The sequence below is a fragment of the Parus major genome, chromosome 3, assembly GCF_001522545.3.
Source record: "Parus major isolate Abel chromosome 3, Parus_major1.1, whole genome shotgun sequence".
Taxonomy (NCBI): domain Eukaryota; kingdom Metazoa; phylum Chordata; class Aves; order Passeriformes; family Paridae; genus Parus; species Parus major.
Window position 1 is genome coordinate 70,445,281 of NC_031770.1, and position 22,807 is coordinate 70,468,087.

At 39.0% G+C, this 22,807-nt stretch overlaps 1 protein-coding gene across 4 annotated transcripts in view; it reads right to left on the reverse strand.

Moving 5' to 3' along the window:
• Positions 1 to 22,807, reverse strand: part of LIN28B (lin-28 homolog B) — an 89,392-nt gene that overhangs the window by 30,157 nt on the left and 36,428 nt on the right. For all 4 annotated transcript variants that reach the window (XM_015623264.2, XM_015623262.2, XM_015623266.3 and 1 more), the window contains exon 3: positions 11,688 to 11,872. In XM_015623264.2, coding sequence (XP_015478750.1) covers positions 11,688 to 11,872 — 185 coding nt within the window. The remainder of the gene's footprint in view (positions 1 to 11,687; positions 11,873 to 22,807) is intronic.

Below are 22,807 nucleotides of genomic sequence, written 5' to 3' on the forward strand. Positions count from 1 at the left end.
GTCTGAATTAATTTCTGTAGGAGACAAAAAATAAACCAATGGCATAGACATGGAATAATGACTGAACTTCAAAGATAAAAATGGAAAGCTCTAGACAGGGGAAAACTAAGAGTCGGCATCTTTAACCACAGATATGTGTGTTTTAAATGTTTCTAATCTCTGCATTTGAAAGTACCATTTTTCCACACCAGGCATTTTTAAACACAATTTGGTTTTTTCTAAGGGCGAAAGTATGAGATTAGCCAACTCAGAAAATGAAACAGCACCAGTTAATACAAATTTTAGTGATTATTAGTGAGACTACTAGCTCATTTTCTTGCAATAATCAACCGTACAACAGATTCCTTGCTGCTTGTTTGGTCAATGAGCGTACAGCTCTCATTAAAAAATGCCAGATGTTTCTTTTCTATGTATAAGAGAAATGTATAAAATTGTAAAGGAGAAAGATAGCTTCAGGAAGCTCCAGGGAGTTAGAAATACAGAGATAATAAGAAAGAACCATTTAATAAAATTATTTCTGGCATCCAAGTAAAATCTGTATGCTACACAATGAACATAAGGACAAAAATTCTAGAATTTGACTAGTGAAGTAAGTAATGACATTCCCACATTTAATAACATAAAATCTCACTGAATTATTTACCAAGTAAATTAAATCCACTCTGAGGATTATTTTTTGACTTACAAAATGAAAGTGCTTAACATTTTAAGTAATTATTAAAAGGAGGTGTAGGCCCATATTTCTAACAATTATTATTTGACCAGCTAATCACAATTCTTAAAAAAACAAAAACCAAACAGCAATAAACCACAAGAACTTGAAAAAATTAGTCTGATAAACAGGAAAGGAAACATTTTTCATTTGCTTACTAGAAAGAAGTGATTTATAGAAAGCAGGGAAAAAGACTGTAAATTAAACCTGTAAAAGGCAAATTAATAGGCTTACATCTGAGCTACATACAACTTCTAATCCTATTTCAATTATTGATGGTTCCTTCTCATTGATGGAAGAAATAACACTGCATAATTCTGTAGTGCATCTCAGGCAGACACACATTGTCTCACACACTCTGTTGTTTTGTTTTACAGTATTAGTTTAGCATAATAAAAGGCAAATATACTAATTTTAAACACTAGCAAATCAGCAACTGAATTTGAAACACTGAACTATTTCAGCTTTTTATACTGGTGAGAATATATTCATTTATCATTAAAAGAAATCAAAGTATTTCAGTTAAACTTTGAGGCAAAGGCTATCACAACATTAATTGAGCGGTCTGTAGTTTGCTGTTGTTTGCAGAGCTGTCTAAAGTAAATTAAATGTTTAGCATTTAAACTGTCCAGCAGCTAAAACTCCAAGTGACTTCTGGAGTAGAAGCAGCCATTCAACACAAGACCAGTACAATTTAAATAAATTTTTGTACTTTCAGCTATTCATTGTAAAAGCTCTAATGCCAGGAGACTCAGCATCATAAGATTATAAATTAACAGAGATCAAAGAAAAGAAATTGTTTTGCTCAGTCCCATATTTCATAGTGAACTTTCACAACTCTTTCCTCCTTAACCATTCCACTGTTACTGAGCAAACCCAGCTCCCTCTTCCCAATAAATAATGCCTAACTTAGCTTGCTGTTCCTCCAGCTTGGCCACAGCACCTTTGCTCTCTCTTGCGCAGTGTTCCATTTCCTCCCTGAAACTCTCTTCATCCTTGTCCTACAGTGTGAACAAAAACTAGTCCAAATCCCCCAGCTAGTGAGAGGAGTATGCAAGCCAACTTCTACAAATCCCAAACACCAATTCCACACTCAAAAGAGAAGGAAACTATTTACACTGCAGTAACAGCCTGTGAACCCATAGGTGAGTTCTCCTATACGGCCCTTTCTCATTTGCTGCAGGAAATACAAGTCATTGTATTCTTCTTCCTTAGCCTACTGAATTCAATGCTTGAACTCACCACTAAATCCAACTAAATCACAAACACCAAAAATACTGATTTTGGGGCTCTCACTGAAATGTCTTCATGCACTACTAACATTAATTACTTTGCAATGTCTACGATTGTGCGGTTTATTTGGTCTCAGAGAAATGCACAGGATTCTGAAGCACAAGAAGAAAAAAGCCAAAATATATTTCCAGAGGAGCATTATTATTCTAAGTGCCCAATTTGAAATATCAGTGCCCATGATGGAGCACTTACTGTTTTATAGCACCTGATGCATTTAAGACAAAGCTCAAACTGAGCAACTGTGAGGGCTGCATTTGGTGGTTCTGCAAAACAAACTCCAGATGTTCTACGTTTGCCACCTGGTAAACAAGGAACACACAACAAGCAGAATACTGCAGAAAGTCCCATTTCAGGTCAACCCTCCCAGAACCACTGGAATCACCATCGTTGTTGCAAGGCTGCAGAGCAGGAGCTTGCATACCGCCTGTACTTCAGCCCCCTGTGATTCACCTCTTGACTTGCAGCAATCTTTCAAAATGGAAGAAAATTCAGCTGAATCCCTGATTGTGCCTGTGGGGAGATTCAGGTTTTTCTGTAGTCCCCAAAGAGGAGCAGAACCACCAGCACTGAGGTAACCATTTGGAGCCTGGAAAAGATTTGGGCTTCTCACATTGACACTATTTTCAAGGGTCTGTTCTCCCTTCCTTAAGTCCTTTCTCATACCCCTCCTTACTCATCTTCCCTGTGTTTGTTTTCCTATTCCTGCTTCTTCCTAATCTTCACCCTACCTTTTATCCTTGAAATATCTTCCTATGACCCTCTCTGAGGGACTGTGGATACCCCAGGAGCATTTCTATTTGAGCTCCACTGTCTCTTCACTGAGCAGCTTGTCATAACCAGAAGAAGCAACTGCAAAGTCCCACTCAGTCCTGCTACTTCTGGATGGAGAATGCCACATTGCTGTGCAGGGGTGGCTTCAAATGGTATGTTTTTCCTGAAATAAGCCTGCCTTTCCTTGTGTAGACATGGCCTTACAGACACATGCCTTCTTCCAGGACACAGCCTGTGTGTCATTACCTGTTCAATAAATGCTCCAGCACAGGTGCACTTTTGGGGGTGGGGGATGCACAGTGGGAAGAGCAGCATCGTGCCTGCACCACCACTACGATGGAGATGACTACCTCTGTGACACATTCCTCTTATATAATGAGCTGCTGAGCTCCTTGGCAAAATAAGATATTGAAGTAAATTCACATTTTAAATTATTCATATTTAAGTAGGTTTGATCTTTAAGTGTCAAGGACAGAAACATGAAGCCACAGCTAATAAAAGAAACCGCTGTAGCGATTTGGAATTACATTACTGCACTGTCCTTATTAATTTGAAGTTAAAGGGCTCCAGAACTTTTATTCCTTCTAAGGAACATCAGATTCATCCACAGTGGTAAATCAGAGGCAATGTTTTGGGGGGTGTCTGATTTAGCAGATACACTATAATTAATTTTTCTCCAGCTTTCAAGTTTTTGGTATCTTTTTCAACAGGTCAAACTATATGACAATTATTTCCATAATCTGGAATCTGTCCTCAGTGTTGTATATTTATTACATGTTTTGAGTATACTTGCTAGGTGATGCTGGAGTTCAACATATATTTAAAAAAAAAAAAAAAAAAAGAGCAAGAAAATGCAATTGTTGTCCTAAAATAGGACATTATGGGTTTCATTATTTAATTACACTGAATATTTTTGTCACAAAATACAGCACAGACAGACTGCACCTTTTTAGAAGGTAGCTTATCCTGAGAGCAGGTCTGTTCCATGTTCATTGACAGCCATAGCATGACACGTGAGCAGAAAGCAGCACAGTCTGTAGACGGGATCACTATCAACTTAAAACAGAAATTTTTGCAATCGGGAAAATATCTTCAAATAATGCTCTGTTCCCTGTTATTTTCAAAGCACGAGATTAAGTATTTACTGATTTGGCCCCTGAAAATGTATGCACTTTTTTGTTTATTTTTGTGTACTTGAAAATAGTATAGTAGTAAGAAATTAAACACTGAGAAACAAATTTGAATTAAAGAAGCGGATGCCAGTTATATCAGGAAGATTTTTTAGAAGCAGAATGATTTTTTGATAATTATTTACTGAGATACTTTTAACATTACTTTATGGGCTTTATGCATAATGTCTAAATTGAGCAACGTTCTCAATTGCTTTGTGCTTCCAAATTCCTTCTGATATGTGCAGTCCTTAGTACAGGTAAGAATGTGGTGGGATCATTAGGTATATCAGTGCAGGCAAAGGCCTGAATATATGCTGAGAATTTACTGTAAGTGAGAGAGAGCTCACCCCTTGATGAATAGTCAGAAAACATGAGGCCTAGAGAAGACATCCGATTAAAGAAAATATTCTGCATTCCAAAAACAGTGTATGTACTTAAGAAACCCATCTGCTGTGCAGGGACAGCTTTACTCTACATGAGGCTGCATAAAAACGACACCTTCCTACTCACTTCATCTGTTCCTGGTACATTTTCAGAATTGAATCTACTTAGTTTAGCATCAAATTTGGATTTCTTATTATAAATACTGTGAAAAATTTGGGGCCTCTCTCTTCTTAACTGTACATGCATACAAACAGATACCAAAAAACTTTCTCCAGGCTCTACTCTGTTCTTAAAACAAGCTTGCAATGATGAAAATCACGCTTGGGTATTGCTTAGTGGTATCATGGCTACCGTGTTCCCGGCTCTTCCCTTGGCACAGATATTTGTGGTTACTTGAAGCACATGAAAAGCCCCACCAGAAGACACATGATGGAAATGCAGCACGTTATTTTTGCATGTTTTGATGACTTGTAGACCTAAGTGCAAAGCCCAGTTGCTGCTTGCACCCAAGTGAGCAGGTAGAAACACTGCATGGTCATGCAAGTTCACCAGCAATGGAGGATCTGAAGAGATCTCACTTTAAGCGGTCTTAGGATGAATTTGGTAGTTAAATTGTCTGAAACCAGAAAATGGCCTATCCAATGAATAAGGAATTGCTTGTATAACCACCCAGCACATTACAGTGTGCCAGGGTACCCCAAAATACCTAACTGACCTTGGATCAAATTAAGCTTTGTAACCTGCATCAACTATGGCCACTTGGCTTTGCAAATCTAACCATGTTCTCTCCATTTAAAATTTTGAATGGGGTTTCTTCCATGTCTTCTGAAAGACAAAACCTTATATTCAAATATTATACATGCTGTTACGCACAACTGTAAGCATTTCTACACTTTGTTCCAACATGCAAGCACTGATCTTTCAGCTCTGCATCCTGGTTCCTGACTGTATGAGCTACAGAATTATGGATGAGAAATCCAGTATCTTTTGAGAAAGGCAGCTCCCAGTGCTGTATACTGGATCTGGGGATAGAAGCTAGCCTAGCCATGGCGTGCTGTCTTCCAAGACCAGAGGTTTTCCTGCTTCTGCTCTCACTCTGGAACACTTTCCCATAGTTGTACACGAGTTCTACATTTCAGGAATACTGGTGTAGAGAATGGTTACCTGTGCCAGAGAAGAAATCATGACACACAGTGTGTGATCCATAGGTATTGGGAGCTATACACACCAGACAGTGGCAGTTGTTTTCTCTTTTCTCCCTTAAGCCACTTTCTTTTTATTTTTTCATGCCAAAAATACTTGTTCTTGAAGATCTGGTTCTGTTCTTATCAGACTGGACAGACCAAATCCTGGAAGCACACTGTGTGTTTGTTATGCATGAAGGCTGTGACTGCTGAGCTCCCTTCAAACACAGATAGATGATGTAGATTTTAACAAGGGCTGTCTAATGAATATATGCAGTAACACTTTTCAGAGGCTTCTGACTTGAGACTTGGATGGGTCTGCACAAAGATGAGCAAAGATTAACCTCCTGCCCTACAGATCCATCTCCAAGTCAGCCTTCAAGCCCCCAATCCACAACACCAAGCAGCAGCTATTTTTTTAAAGTTACCCTCTTCCTGTTACAAGCAGTTCACGCCAGTTTAGTAGCTTATTAGGGCACTGTCAGCAAATATCAATCCTAAAATTATGTAAGGAAACATAACTCAGTGGTGCTTATCCCCATTCTAGTCTATTGTCTAAACATGCAAATTGTTATCTCTACAAAACTCTGCACAAATAATATCAAGCTTTGCTTGAGGATCCAAAATCAAGTTGCATCCAGCAAAATCAGGTACGTAACACTTCATCTAATTGTCCTTTGCAGATTAGCTGTTGATACTGAAGGAATGCTTAAATCACTACTGCCAGAGATAGAAAGCTATACCTCCCTATTTTTTACAGTCTCTCCTTAAATATGTGTCCTTGTTGGGAAGATGATAGTAGGCCAGAAGGACATCATTTCACATGGCAATTTTCACATAAGAGAACAAAATGATGGTTATCTTTCCATTCCAAGTTTAAAAGGTTGTCTCAGACATCACTGGAAAAAGCAACATAACACCCAACAAAATCATTACGATGCAGGGAAAGAGCAAACGGTCAAGAAAATGCCCTGTGCCGGAAAAATGGGAAAAGCAAGAATGAAAATTGGAATGAAGAGATTCTTGCCATCTAATACCAGGTGAAAGAGTGTCAGGGAAGAGGTGTTCATGGTCTAATTGCTGAAACACCACCCTCAACTAAGGTCCTTTTGCAAGGCTGTACTTATAAGAAACTGGTGTAAACCATGCAATTTTTTCATTTCTTGTGTGTCAGCTTCCTCTTCAGAAAATGGCAGAACTGTGAATACAGTCTGCATTGAAGAGGAGTAGGAAAATTTCACTGGTTGACAGTAACATGCTGAAACCATTTTGTGCCAAAGGCTACAACTCTCTGAACTTGCCATCCCTTTCCCTGGTTGGATGACTCACTTTGCTGTTCCCCATTTCACCCCAGTGCTGTTCAGGACCTGCCCAAAGCAGATGTATCCCCTTTGTTGTAGCTGTGCATGGTGACAAACAGCCTGGCCTTGCTTACCCCCAGGAGAAGGGACTGACAGGCTTTCCCCACCTGTCTGCTAAGCATGGGTTTTATGTGATTCTGACACGTTTGGTACTAGCTCAGGGCTCTCCTCCCAGCCCATACCACTCCCATTATTCATATCTCCTTCACAAATTCTGCTCGTTCAAGCTGTAGGAGGCTTTTCTATGAAAGTTAGATTATACCCTTGAGTGTGATTCAATCAGTAGAGATGGAATTGATATAATACCAAGTTTGAAGTAACTTAGTATCATGTAACTTTGCTGTCCTAAACTAGCTCTCCTAGTCCAGTAATTTTAATCTAAATGTCCTCCATGGCATGCCACCATATGTCATCCCTTCCTGCATCCTACCAGCTTAGTGGCTGTTTGTGCAGATCACGAGCTTTTAAAGACCTTTAAGATTTTCTTAATATAGTCTGACTTCAGATCATCCACAGAATGTCTTCAGATATTAAAACCATTTTCTGTCTGACTCAGACACAATGAAGTTTTAAGTGACAGTTCATCAGGGGAGAATTATATTATTTAATTATAATCCCCCCTTCCCTAAGTGGCTGTATTTCCACCCCGTGGGTGGTTTAGAACTATGTTTTTTTCATCTGAAAGTTATGGTTTTGGTCACATTCAAGAGTTACTGGTGAAGACCATTTATTATCTAAACACAAAACTACTTATTTTCTAATTGTTCCTCTATCATATTAATCTACCCTGGAAAAAAAAAGTCTTCAAAGTGTTATATCCATGCTGCAGTGCTCATCACTGTTTAGCCAACTGAGCTACAAATACATGGTTGTTTCACCAGTCATATCCCAGGGTGTAATTCAGCATCACCATTTATCCAGCGGCAATGGCTCGTTGAGCTCCAGCATTTTAAGCAGCTCCCAAATCCCTCCCTCATTGTTTACTTGCAGGGCTGGCTGCATTATAAACCAAGACAGTGAAATGCTCCATGTCAGACTCCAATCTCACTATGTAGTGCTTATTTATTACATGTTTAAATCTAAACCTACTGACATAGGTCACCTGTACTAGAAAGTTCCCCAGCCACAAGTGTGATGTTCACAGAAGGTATCACAAGACTGAAATGAAATAAATTAGAACTGGGAGATGGAGTTGTACTCAATTATTTCTTCCTTGTTCCTTTCATCTTGCTTTATTTTATTTCTTCCATTTTGGTATGAAGATTTCAAAACCAGAAAAGAAAAAAAAAAAAAGAAAAAGGTGCCAACCGCCCCATCTCCCCCAAAACACTCCAGATGAAGCAAGTGCCAAGCTAAGCAAATACAGAGTAACAGACACTGCTGAAAAAGTATCCAAGTTTGAGCTCCTAGCAGGAATCTTTACAGATACTGGGTAATACTTTTAGGTCCCAAAGATAACTCTAGCTTCTAGTCCTGTGAGCATCATGTGCCTTTATTAATATATTCTCAGAGGTCTGTTGGTTAAATCATTTAAATGTACACTGCACTAAAGAATATTCTCCCATCTATATAAATAATTACAACTCATAAAATAGTCCTTTACATTTTAGGTTTCATTTTAGGCAACATAGAAATACTGGGCCTGTTCAAAAACATAGAAAGAAAGCAGCGTAATTTTTTCCTTCCTCCCTTTTCCCTCAACTTTACTCTGAGATGGTGGGTTAGGTTCTGATTTCATTTGTTCTACTCTAAATCACAAACTTGTCTACAAGTTACTAAGTACTTGATTCAGTGTGATTTCAGAGCACTTTGTCTCTTCCCCATCAGATCCCCACGGTCATTCCTAGAGAGCAGCCTAGCATACTTTTGTGTCAACTCACTGCCAAAATTGAGCAAAGCACACTGTGTTTGGCATGTGTTAAGAGCTCCTACAAAGCAAGCTGCAGCTGGTGACAATGCATCTCCTCACAAATTCATCCCCTGGTTTAGCCAGGTAGGAAGAGACCAGCCCCTCCACTGTGCATCTCTGCCATAAAACACCACTTCTGAACTCAGAACTTGTCAGATGAATATCACACCTGAGCTTCATTTAGAAACCTCCCCTCTAGCCCAGGTTTCTCTAAATACTGTGAAAAAGTACATACATATATTGCAATAGACTAAAGTAAGGTCAGAGAACCTGAAGCCTGCAGGATACTCAGAGCCACAGCTTCATTCCACACAGACCCCAAATATTCCCCTCTTCACATGTCAATGTGCCAACACGCTGAGAAAGAATGAGCAAGTGGACACTGGTGACAATTACAGAATTCCCACTAATGTTAGAAAACCAATGTGGCCCACAGTAATGCCAAAGGGGAAATATTATCTAGCAAGGTCCCCACAGCAACAGTACTGCAAATTACAGGGACCCTGAGTCTACCATGGAAGCCTCACAAAATTCACCAACATTGGTAACTTCAGGGTCATGACTTTTTTTTTCCTCCCTATCTGCACATATTGCTCTTTTCCCTTTTCTTCTCCCCATCTTTGCTATCTCTAACTCCCCTCAGTAATTAGAGTAACAGAATCCATTCAAATGGGATCCAGACAAAAAGATTCACTGTGGCTGGGCTCTCACACTCTTATATTGGTAATATAAAAAGAGATGAACATGAGAAGTTGGAATTAGCTTTTGTAAATGGAGGCACTTCTCACAGTACAACAGCAGTCTTCAAGAAACTTTTCACTAGACATGTTGGAGGTGCACCTTTTTTATTGACTAGGCGTTCAAAACTAATTTTTCTTCAAGCAAAGGCACTGCTTCTCACTGAGTGATAATGTCAATGCTACTTCAAACATTTCAAATTTCAGCCTTTTTTGGTGTCTTATGACTTAAGTGTAAGAATTCTGAGACAGAAGTGGGTAGATGTTTTTGCCCACATTTTCACATTCAAATTAATTCAAATTAATTTTGAATTTCCCCTTTTTTTAAAGGCAAGTGAACATTAGAGAGTACACTGTCTCATAGATCAGCCCCCCCCGCACTGTTTTTCAGGGTATATCTATTCAATTTTTTCTATGCTTCAGCTATGAAAAAACATGACTGAAAGCAGAGTTCATTTTAGAGACTTACAAGGGAAGCATCTACAGGATTGGAGCTAGGATCCCTTTGTAGTCCCTGAAGAGGAGGAAGGCAAGATTCAACCCCAACATTTTAAATGCTTCCCTAGGATGAGATGAAATCCACTTGGAAAGTACTGCTTCCCCCTGCATCTCCTACCCTGTGCACTACAGATTGTTCAAATCCCTGCCTCTTTCAATATGCAGTCTTCCCTGACTGCTTACAACCAGATCATTTAAATTTCAAGGTTTTTGAAGCAAGGACTGTCTTCCTTCATATACACGTGCAACAAATAGGTCAACAGGATCACACCAGCATGACTGTGGCCTTTATTTGCTGCCAAAGTATGAGACATCAAGAACAGTGGTAATGCTAACACCCTAAACAGATTAGCAATTACAATTCATGGGAAAAACAATAATTTAAATCAGAATAATACTGAAAGCCTATGGCAAAATAAAAAAAAACCAACCAACCAACCAAAAAAACCCCAAAACCAGCTATTGCTTGCAACATGACTCTACAAGGCCAGATATGGAGAGCAATCAAAAAGAAAGCTTTGTCCAGCTTACAAAGTCTCTCCTTGTTGTGGTTATAGACTCTGATCTGTTACAGCAGCAATAAATTTTGTTTCTGGCCTTTAGCTTTTACAAAGAAGGTGAAAGAGGGACAAATATCATGTCTCCAGTCCTTAACTAAAAAAAAAAAAAATTAAAAAAGAAAAAGGTGTGAGGGACAAAAATAAAGAGCCTTTTAACAGAGGACAAGTGGAGCTCATCTGTAGCTAGTAAAGGTTTCTGATCCCAAATATCTCAAGCCTGGGCTATGGCTCCTTTCCAGGTGACCCTACCTTTCCTAAGCTATTATTTGCTTCAGAATGTGCAATGGAAGAGAGCCATCACCTCTCAGTCATGCCATACATTAACTACTGCCAGCAAAACCTGGCTGTTTAGATGCTCTTTACTAGAATCCTCATAAAGTATGTATTCCCCTTGGCCTCGGTCACTATAGCTACTGGGCTGGGCAATAGCATGAGGAAAAAAGGGTGAATTCACCTAAATGAATGAATAAGCTTTCAAGCAAGAAGGCTGTTCTTGCTGAAATAGGTGCAGGTAGCTTTGTAGTGAAGAGGACTCGTGCTGCACATGTGTAGAGAGAAATGCAGCAATCAAAATTAACCTGAAATGTGTAAAGTATTATTACAACAGTTCCTCAGACCATCAGGAATTCGAACCTTTGGAAACAGCTTATACTCTATTCAGTAAGTAAAATATAATTAATCAAATGATATACATCTCAACCCTTACTGCAGCACCTACATTTTTTTATATTAAACTACTGATGCAGTTTAAAACCCCACTGCACATGATAGTCTGTTTAGCACGCACAGTTCTCACCTAAACATCACATTATTTCACCTGTATTCAGACTGACCTCTCTCTCCAGTCTAATAGCAATATCTTCAAAATTATATTATATTCCTCTGCAGGCTCCCTCTAATTTAATAAGACCTTCTCAAGTAAAACTAATCAGTGGGTGATTGATGTAGTTGTATAGATACAGCTTTAATTAAATTACATAAGCTACATGTAAAAGCCAAATCTGCATAGAAAAGTTTCCTTTCACAAACAAATAAATGCTGAAAACATAATTTCAAGAAAAACTTGCGAAGAAAAAAAGGGGAGAATAGCAAAGTAAGGTAATTACCTATCTCCCTTTGGTTTTCTTTTTTGTACTGTCTTCCCTTTGGGTCGTCTTTCACTTCCTAAACAGGGGCTCCCACCAGGGCCTGTTACCCGTATTGATTCAAGGCCTTTGGAAGATTTCTTAAAAGTAAATTCCACAGGTTCTCCTTCTTTTAGGCTTCTAAATCCTTCCATGTAAAGCTTGCTCTGTAAATAGGAAAAATACTCTTGGTTACCATTGCCTTAAAAACAGTATTTACACTTATAATCAACAGGACAAATTACCCCATCCACCATCCTACAACACACACATTGAGTAACAGTTTCCTCTGCGTGAGCTGTAGCAGGTGATACTACAAATTACAGTCCTGTATACACTGAAAACCCCATTCAACACTAAACAAATAAAAAGAACCTATTTTCAGTATCAGCAAAACTGAAATAACATTTTCCTTTTCCGTGATGAATGCTATAGATGAAGCAGAATAAATGCTATATTCTTGAAAGCTTTAAAAATTCTTAACAAGTCTCAGGAAGTGAAAATCTCTGAAAAGAGAGCAAATGTTCACTTCAGAGCAAATTAATTTATGATCAAAGTTATAATAATTTGCATTCTCTGTATCTGGGTCTGCTGCTCTGAAAATGAATCAAAGATACAGCAAGCATGAGAGGTACAAGGAAGGCAACTCTGAACAAAGTCTGCTGACATGGGCAATTCAAATATCCCAAGTGAGCTGCTGAATTTCTGTTGTGAACACCAAAAATGTTATCTACTTAGCATGATTTATGTATTTTCATTCACAGAAAAGGAAATTTTCATCATCAGAGCAAGTGAAATAAATAGTGATAATTTTTTTAGTATTACATTGCAGTAGAAAAGTCTTGGACAAGCTGAAGTCATCAGGAGCTTCCCACTGATTCTGATACAATGAAAATTTTCATCAAGACTCCAAACATATGATGTACAATTAAGTAAGCATTCCAGAACAAATCAGATTAATCAAACTCTTAAATAAAATGATCATTGAGTTAAATGACAGGGAGGCTTTTGGGGGTTGTGGAGACAAAGTGGCTGCAGTATACTTTTATTTTAGAAAATACACGGAAGATGAATGAGATCAGTTGGACTCACAGAGAATATTACAAAATACCTCAATTTACACACATTTAGAGGTCTTTCAGGAGAGTTACAACACAAATTTTCTTCTTTTGCTCAAGGATTCCTCAGAGGAAAGAGAAAAAAGTGTATCCTGACTAATCCTTAATCCATTCTCTAGCATTCACTTGGCTGAACCACAGATCCAAGAAGGAAATCTTTACCACAGGTGCCATCCCAAATCAGTCACATGTCAAAGAAGGCCAAGGACACACAACTCGCATCTGTTACTCGACAAGTGCAACTAGGAACATGTAGAAATCAGATGGCAATCCCTGACATGGGCTCCCTGCAACCATTCATGGGAGGTCTGCAGCACCAAGACCCTGTTTTAGCAGAGCACAAGAACTGACACCTACACAGTTCATAGTCAGCTCACAGAGAGGGAGCCGATTTCTTCACAAGGATGCACAGAGAACAGGACCAAGGGCAGGAACAGTTCCCCCTGAGCTGCTATAGAGCAAACTAGTTTCAGGCACAAGAAAAAACTGCTCACTATAAAAAAAATTAAACAGAGAAGCCCAAAGTAATTGTTCTCTTTGTTGGAAATAGTTAAGATGCATCTTACCAGGGCACTGAATAAATAACCCAATCCAAGGGAAGGCCCTGCTTCAGTGAGATGTTCAACCAGATGAAATCAAGAGGAGCTTTCCAACCCAGGCTTTCCTATGATTCTGATATCCTAACCCAGTGCTGGTGAGACTGGAGAACAGGATTACAGCTCCTGGTTCTGCAGCAGAGCTACCTTGGGGGACCCGTGTCACTTAACTTCTCCCTGATTTTCTGAAGAGGGATGACACCGCAAAGTCTATTTTTCACATCACTAATAGACTAAATTATAAAATAATTTGGAATATTTATTTCAATGAAATAATGTGAAAGCATATATGCCTCAGCTTCCTGAAACCCCAAGTTCTCAGTGTACCCAACACAAGACACTACCACTGCTGGTCTGAGTGGCTCAGGTGCTTAGAATTTTTCCAGCAGCCAAAAGTAACCAAGAACACATCTTCACTCATTAGGACAAAGGCTGGCTTTGCTTATCCAGTTATGCAGTTCTAGTAGGCTTGGCTCTCCCACACAAATGTAACAGTGTGAAACAGGAGACAAATTGCTGATTTTATAGGCTGAAGGTTGAGCAGTATTTAAAAGGTGGGAGGAATAGCATGGGAGGACGGTGTAACAAAAGAAAGAAGAAATAATAATATCTGTTCCCTGAATCAGAACCTTGGATTTTTTAAAAAATTGTAAATTTAAGGCATGAAAAAATAAATATGAAAATATTGTTACTAATGCAACTGGAGGACAGTAATTGTACACAAACCAATGAAACAAACCACTCAGGAAGTCAGTATAATTTCAAGCAAGCCCTCCACTTTGAAAAGCCTGTATAGCAATAAGGGGATCTTTGTCACAATGATGAAACATCCAAGTTCAGAATACACCAAAAGAAGACTCTGCCACCCCTCAAATGAAACAACAGACACTGCCTGTGCCATGAGTCCTTCTCTAGGTCCATCCACATCTCTTCAGTCTTCAGTGGCCACCAGGGAAATCTTGATGAAAGGAAAGAATTGAATAAGATGTGTTCTGTCTCAAAATTAGGACACAGTTGAATGTTCCAAAGCTAGACAATCAGTACAACACAGATGGGTGCTAATAACCAGGGAACCTCAAAGGCATAAGTCCTTTTTTCCTGCAATACTGAACACAGCATGGATGCTTGTCTACTTGTTTAATCACAACTTAATGAAGATACAGTTTCAGTAAGAGCTATGCATTTTTACCTGAGTTTAATCATTCTTAAAAAATGCTAAAAAATGCTGCTACACATAACATTGTCTTCTACTTTACCTCAAAATAAATACTTGCTTAAAACATAACTTAAAGCAGGGCATTATTAGTATTCCAGAATGCTTTTATTTCTCTCATTTCACTGTTAACAACAGAACTTGGTTTCTAAACAAAGCACCCTATTTACAAGAGATTTTTAAACATATTTAAAAGCCTAAGTACAGCAACAATCGTGCTTTCATTAATCACGTTATGCAGGTGTACATTTTTTGCATGTTTTTTTCGAGCACTTTTAACAACAAAAAATGTCAAAAAATCCCCACTTCAAATGACTTGCACAGTTCTCTCCTTGAATAGATCTCAACAGCTTTTCAATGTTAAAGATGGATTTGGGGCTGTCTGACTTACTGTGCAAACGTACAGCTCATGGTGAGATTCTCTGAGGGTGCAGCAACAATTCAAAGCCATTGTGAAAAAATGGCATTTGGAAACCAGCAAAACAAATCTAAAACCTGAATCCTTCTTAACTTGTCTAAAGAGTTGGACAAAAAATGTCTGTAAAGTTGATAATTTAATGTTAAGAGACTTAGCTCAGTATTTTCCTCACATTACTTAAACAAATAAAACTCACACAATTAAAAGCAGCCAGAGTTTCAAGTCACTGAACCATTTCTAGAGCCCTGAATGGGGTGTATGGGCACACTGCCAACAAACAAAGAGGAAAAACTTAAAAGCAACATGCTTTTCCTCCTTTCTCTCTTTCAGCTGTCAGAGACTTTACTGTTATTTTTACCAGCAGTCACTACAGTGGTTTCAGAGTGCAGGTTTGTTGCTTTTTTTCTCTTTTTTAATTTGACAGGACCACTTATGGGTGGGTTTCTTGTGTTTGGGTTTTTTGGTTATTTGTTTATTTTTGTTTTGTTTTTGCGTTTTTTTTTAAATAGATATCCTAATGTAAAATCTCACACATCTCTGTTACAAGCAACGGCTTGGTCCAAAATGCTGTCAATCTTGTAGTAATGTTGGCAACAACAAGTATGAATAGAAAACTTCATGATCACAAGTTTTTGAAAAGTATTTCCTATTGCAAAACCAAAATCAAAACTCAACAAGTATAAACTGTATTAGCAAAATGGTCCCCAAAGAAATGCACCAATTCCTGGGCAGTGTCAGGGAGTGCTTACAGCTTTCACCAGGCTCTACAAAAGAAAGGAAGTTTGGAATTAAGGATCATTACAGGGGCCCGATTGCCTCAGATATGTGTGCATTGCTTTTAATAAGTGTGGGGAGTAAGTGCCTCCTCACAACTTTGCCATTTCTAGTCAGGGCTGTGAACAACTGCTGCTGCAGACATTAAATACTTTAGAGGGACAAGGGGGAAAAGTTATTTGGTGGCATTCTGCTTACCTCATTTATTTTCTGTATCTCTCATTTCTGCCCCTTTTTATCTAGTGATTGATTGATTGCTTAGTACAATGACCAGACGCCACCAGCATGCCGAGATGTGTATAAGAGACAGGCTTAGTACAATGACCAGACGCCACCAGCATGCCGAGTTTCCCAAAGTAAGAAAACTGTTTTCCCTCCAAAATTATCTACAATTAAATCCAGGCATGAAGGAAAGCATATTCTAAAGCTCAACCACAATAAAGATTGTAAGAAAATCTCTCCAAGACAACCTCGTACAGTTTCATCAAGAGCCATCAACCATTGAGTAAAGCAAGGGTACTCGGCGAGAGGACCCAGAAATAAAACAATTTACACTGGATGCATAGTAGTGCTCTTCCCTGCATTAGGTCAAAACCCATGCAGAATAGTATCAGTTGCATGATACAAGTCCTCCTATAAGAACTTTTGCTGTTGACCAAAAGTTCATTATAGGAGGTTTGTGAAGATGATGTATTTTTGCAGGCAGAATACTAAAGCAAACAAAAAATTCACTACCCTGAACAACAGCCCCTCCAAGGGCAATGTGCAGCTCTGCTGCACTAACACAGGATTTGAAGACACTGGGCACTTGCAAAACACCTCAACACTGTTCCTGCTGACCCTCAAGGGGTTTGTTCCTGCTCCTAGACGCTTATCTTGCACCCAATCTGGCACTTCTTTTGGTCCTCCCCATAAGCCAATTTAACTCTCTAATCTGACAGGAAACAAACTCAGTTTAAAAAGAAGGGGGGAGGATAAGAGGAAGAGGAAACAGAGATAGATTTTTGTTTTTCCAGTGAGCTAAATCTATTCACAGAAAAGTTCAACGAGCTCCAGGACATACACAGTGGAAACAGCAACTTCTTGAGATGAGAATGTTCTCCTTAATATTTTATGTAAAAAAGCAAACTCTACAGCATTACAGGGATTTTTTTTTTAAAGCTTAACATAACACAAAGTAACTTTAAAAAAGCTACAAAACACTATTTCTCAAAGATTTGCACTTTAGCTCTAAGACAAGGGAGAGCCATGTACATCACATGTATAAAACATTTATGAGAAAGCTACTGCAAGCAGCAAGCAACTTTACAGTAGGGAAAGAACTGGTATGTAGGCAGTAACCACATGCAGCTGGTACACTGCAATTTCACACCTTTATTTACTTGGAATTTGTTTCTGTCTTGAATTTCCACCATGACCGTAGTCATGTTCATAACCTCGTTTCCATTCATCATCCTGTCGCTGTCCCCACACTGTTATTTTTCTTACTGAGAAGTGTACAAAGGTATTTATTTAACTTTTGAACAAAAGGCTCTCTCTAATTCAAAACCTCCCACCCCATACAACAGAAGGATTTCTTCCTTCTCAATTTATGTATCTAAAGAAACTTCTATTAACTGCTTTAACTTTTAAGAATTTTAAATTAATTCTAACTCAGCTTAATACTTTCAGTTCTTGTTCCATCACAACTTCCAAGAAGTGATATCTTTTGATATTCTATTCCTTTTTTGCATTACCTCTTCTCAACCCAATATCCCTCCCAAGAAAAGGGTCTCTGCTATCATGATGAGGTAATTTGCCATAATTCTCCTTTTCCTTTACTTGGGATTCAAGTTAAACCTTTTCTCTATTTAAGTCTCCAGTATTTCAGCTCACCTATCTTTACTAAACAGTTCTCTTAAATTTAGCATATGTTCATCTTAAAAAAAAAACAACAACAACTTTTTGTCACCTCATTTAACTTAAACCAAGTAAACACAGTTCATGTTTTATCTTCATTTTTTTAAACAATCATGTTTTCTGTTTAAAGGTCAGCAATTCCTTTCAAGCCCAAAATAACACAACTTCTATTTTGAATTACTCTTTTGGTAAGAAAACTATTGACAGTTGCTTACAGGAAAAACACATCACTATATCGTAGTATTAGACATGTTGTCTGTATATAAGTCTAAGCTAGAGATCTACAACAAATCTCTCATAACTCCTTCACAAAGTGATTCTGGCCAAATAGATTCTACTGTGTCCATGCTACCCCTTGTTTCCAAGGTGCCAACTTCACTGACAAAACCTTATCAATTTTCTGCATAATTTTAAGTATTTGTGTTCAGGCCATGAATGCTATTTGACCATGCTCTCGCTGTCTCTGTATCTGGTTCAGCATTCAGCAGTGGCTGTTTGATTTTGTATAACAATACTAAGAGCCTGGATACTAAACATATCTCTTGCTTTTCCTCCCTGACATAGCCCTCTTTTCTTGCTATAGTAAGTATATTCTTTGTTCATGTAGCACCTACACAATGAGTGTTCTGCTAGTAATTTTCACCCTTTTCTCCTTTGCACAGACCATTTACTGCATATGCAATTCTCATTTACCCAGTTTTCCTTGTTCTGTGCTTTAACACAAGGCATAAAAATCAAACCAGTCTCTTCTCTCATTTCTTAGTTTAAGTATTTTCTCATCAGTTCAGTCACACAGTCACAAGAGAGAATTGACTCACTTCAGTCAGTTTCTAAAGGGAAGTTCCTCTTTTCCCACCAAAGCCTCACATTGACTCAGGAAAAAAAGTTTCGCTCTTCTTGGCAATGCCAGATTTCTGCTTTGTTTCTGCTCCCTGAATCAGTTCTACGCAGTCAAAAAACCCACCAGCAAACCTCAAAAGAAGCCTCGTGAATATGCAGCCATGGCAGGTAAGGCTGTGCTGTGCAGCACCTTGCCAACACTTGCATTGCCCCAGTGATCTCCTGAAACTACACTATTAATCTCAGATAGTTTAATTTCAATTAATCCCAGACCCTCATCAGAAGAAGCATCTTCTTCTCTTGATGGTGTCACGATGGTCAAACACCTCCAAGCTCCCTCCCCACAAGTGTTCCCTTGCTACCAGCAGTCTGTACCGCTTTTGGGAGCCCCACAGACACCCCAGGATGGGGGCCCTTTCCTTCCTTCACTCACCACTGAGCCACCCCACCCTCAGGCAAGTGCAGTCCCTTCATGCAGCTGAAACCACCTCACTCTCTGCTCCAAATACTCTGCTGTAACCAAGTTTTGCAGAAACCCAAAGGCTCTTTTCTACAAAGATTAGGAACAAACAAACATGACCTTTTATGCAATCAATAAACAGGGCTGATTATCCTCTCTCTATTTTCATTAGGATAAGGCTCTTGCTTCCCCCCCCCCCCCCCCACCCCCCAATTTTTTATTCTTCCAGGATACGAGGCCCTGATGTCCAGCTGACCAGACTCTTCAAGGCATCCTGATATTCAATCCATTTTAGTGATACTTCCAAGTGGAAAACTTCCCAAGAGGGAAGAAAACCATCATCAGACTGTTTGGTGTACCTCTTCCCCTGACAATGTGCAATAAACTGAAAAATTCGTGAGCTGCATACGTTTGTAGTGTTCACCTAGGCATAGTATTTTTCAAACTTCCTCTCTACTAAAAGCACAAGGCAGAGGTCAAAACAAGCCTGTAGCTCATCTATTACATGAAGGAAGGAGGTACCATACAGAATCTTAGACCTTTTCTTGTTCTCTTCTGGGGATAAAAAAAAAAACAAAAAAACAAAACCCAACAAAAACAGAGTGGGCCACCAGAAAATCCATAAATTCCACCAAGTCCACTTCTCTCATTTCTTTCAGAATGGATACAACTGCAGTGAAACCTGCAAGATGGATTTGGCTAAGCTGTCTCCTGTCAGGTATCGTTCCTATAAGTTTAATGGTGAGGACAGAACGCAGCATGGCTATGCTTAACTCATTTTTAAAAGCATGCTGGATATACTGAAAGACAGTTCTCTTCTAGCAGATCTAAAAATTTGCCAGCTTCAACGTACATCATTCCACAGAGGAGGAAATCAAAAGCACAGGAAGGTGCAATGTACACCTCACAGTCTGCTGCATTTTTCCAGCACTGAAAATGTACTCTGGTACAAAGCAGAGACTCAATGGTAGAGTTATGTCACCTAAACCACAGTTTCCTCCAGATATACTACACCTCTCTGGTGTCGTTAACCATGTTTCCAGAAACAACTGCAGCACCTCTGTTTTCCATGCCTGCCCTACGATGTCTGTGAGCTTCATTTCTGTGCTCCTCTCTACACCCCCACGCACGAGAATGACAAGCCCCTGTGTCAAGAGATGTTTAAGCTATATAAAGGTTTCTAATCCACCTCCCTCACCACCTCCCACCATCTCAAGACACTGCATATAATTAAAAATAAATTAGGCCCAGATTGTGATCTGCTAATTCAGATGTAGCAGGATGTCTTTCTGCACATGCACCTTTCCCTTCCTCTGCACAAAAGTGGCCTGAGAGGCATGTTTTCTTCCCATAGACCCTGAACATCCATCTCTGAGAAAGCTGTTCTTAACTTTTAAACCATAAAGCTGCAACATAGTACCAGGAAATTCTGAGGTTTTGAAAATTCAAAAAGGTTCATCCACCTTTTTGTAACCCCTCAGATGAGAAAATTAAGTGGTTCACACTTCACTGGAAAACAGAAGAATGGCTAACACTGTGGGCAGCTATAGGAGCCACAGGTTGACACTAAAAAACCTCTGCATTTTAAATAAATGAATCAGCAAATTGGCATACATACAGAGACCTGAACCTCTTCATCTCACCCTATTCTCATGGCAAAACATATCCCAATTATCCTGTCCTGCCTCCTTCTTCCTGAAGCATAGCGTAGCAGGTAGCCACCAATAACTCTGCAGTCCAAAAGATGAACAGATTAGGGCAAGGGTAGCAGGGTTATGTTTGTAGATACAGGCCAATAACCAGGACAAAAAGAATCTTACTTGTGAGCAGTAAATTGAGGTAGGACTCTAGGGTGGTAAGGATGGAGATAAGAGTGGATAGTTGTTGGATTCTCATGGAACGTAGCAACTGGACTTTCTCAACAGGCCAGGGACAGCATGGTAGAAGGGCTGAGTAATGCCAAAAAAACAAGGCTTGTATCTTACAAGGAATGGGCTAGGGCAATGGTCTGGCTGAGGACTGAACCCAAAACAAAGCTGTGAAAAAGAAGTGGTGGATCTAGGGTTCTAGAATCTACAGGTTCTCAAAGCCTCAGACAAACCAACTGTCCTCTCCTCCCAGTCAAGTACTGGGAGCAGAATGAATGTTTACAGGCCAGTTCTGATTTGGGCCATGCTGGCAGTCCACCCCTGCCCCTACCTCCTTTTTTCTCCTCCTCCCCCGCTACCTATGGGCTGAAGCCTGAAAACACTGTCCTCATATCACTTCCACCCTCTCCAGGCCCTGGGCTGAGAACTGCCAGCCCAGCACAGCACCGTGACTGCAACTTCACCTCAGAAACCTGAGATCATGCTGCAAAGAATGTTTTCTGAAAACTACCATCAGCTGCTTTAGTGCAAAGCTCCTCTATGCTTCAATGACTCTTCTAATTCTTCAGACAAAAATGCTGTCTGCTTGAAAGCTCCTTATAGCCAGGGAGTGAGAAAGTAAGTGAACATGCATGGTATTTTAGCCAACTGAAAGTAACCATGCCTGAAACAATTGCAAGATAAAAATCCATCCTCTTGTAAACAGACACCTCTCTTGAACTATTCATCAGCTTTTGGGCAAATATAGTTTTTACTTTTATGGTACAGGTGTCCTTGCTTCCCACCAAGGACTCACGTTGCACTGTGCAAGGTCCTACACAAAAGACACCTTCCACAGGCAAATACCTCAATGCTGCTAAACCATTTAGAGGTCAGAACCTGTATTTACCAACTATTTTTTAATTCCATTTACTTAATATGCCAGTATACAAGCAAAACACGCAAAATACCGCATAGAATACTTGTTTACTAAAGTCAGAGTCACCATGCACACAAGAATAAAACAAAAATATCTGACAAGACTGGTGGCGTTCAAATGTTGTTGCTTATAAAACAAGCAATAAATAGGCTGTAATTTTTATTGGGGATATTTAGTTCTTTTCACAACATTTTTTGTACTGTAAAATGAAAACCACTTTCCCTTTACAATAAAAGCAAAATTAACAACAACATTTATACTATATTAACAATTCCTCACTTATGATTCAAGGTCCCTAATACTTCTACGACTCCTTAATTATGGCCTCCTTAGCTGTTCTTGTACAGCAGATTACACACATTCACTCAATTTTTAGGTTTTTTTTAAAGTAAATAATCCAGTGTGACATCAGTTCTACCAACTTATAGGCAGCTATATTTTCATTTGATGCAATTTTATCAGAACTACAGATAACTATTAGGTATTCAGCTACCTGAACAAAAGAACCCATTTGGTTTGGATGAAGAACAAGTACAAGGTTATTTTATACTTCAAACATTAATCACTTTTTTTTAAGGGAAGGGAGTGGCAGATGATCTAAATAGATGACAATCAAGGTACTAGATAGCAGTGAAACTAGTAATAAATGTCTAACTGGATGTAACAGGAAATGAGTGGCTGACTTAAACTATTTTTTAGAAATACACAGGAGTGGGAGGAGATAGCATTGAGGATTCAAAAAAGTAACGTGAACTTAGCAGCACTTTTAACTTAGTATTTGGGAGAATATTTATTTAATTTTTAACTTTACTGTGATCTAGCTCCCTAAATAGCTGCATTTTAAAAACTGTCAGAAATTGTTGGTTTGGAGCCACTGCTGTTATCAAACCTATATTCTGTAACAAAAAACAGTCTGTGTTTCAATGAAACACCTCTGAATTTACAGTGATAAAAATGAGAAAACAGCATTTAAGGCAAAATCCTTCTCAAATAAATG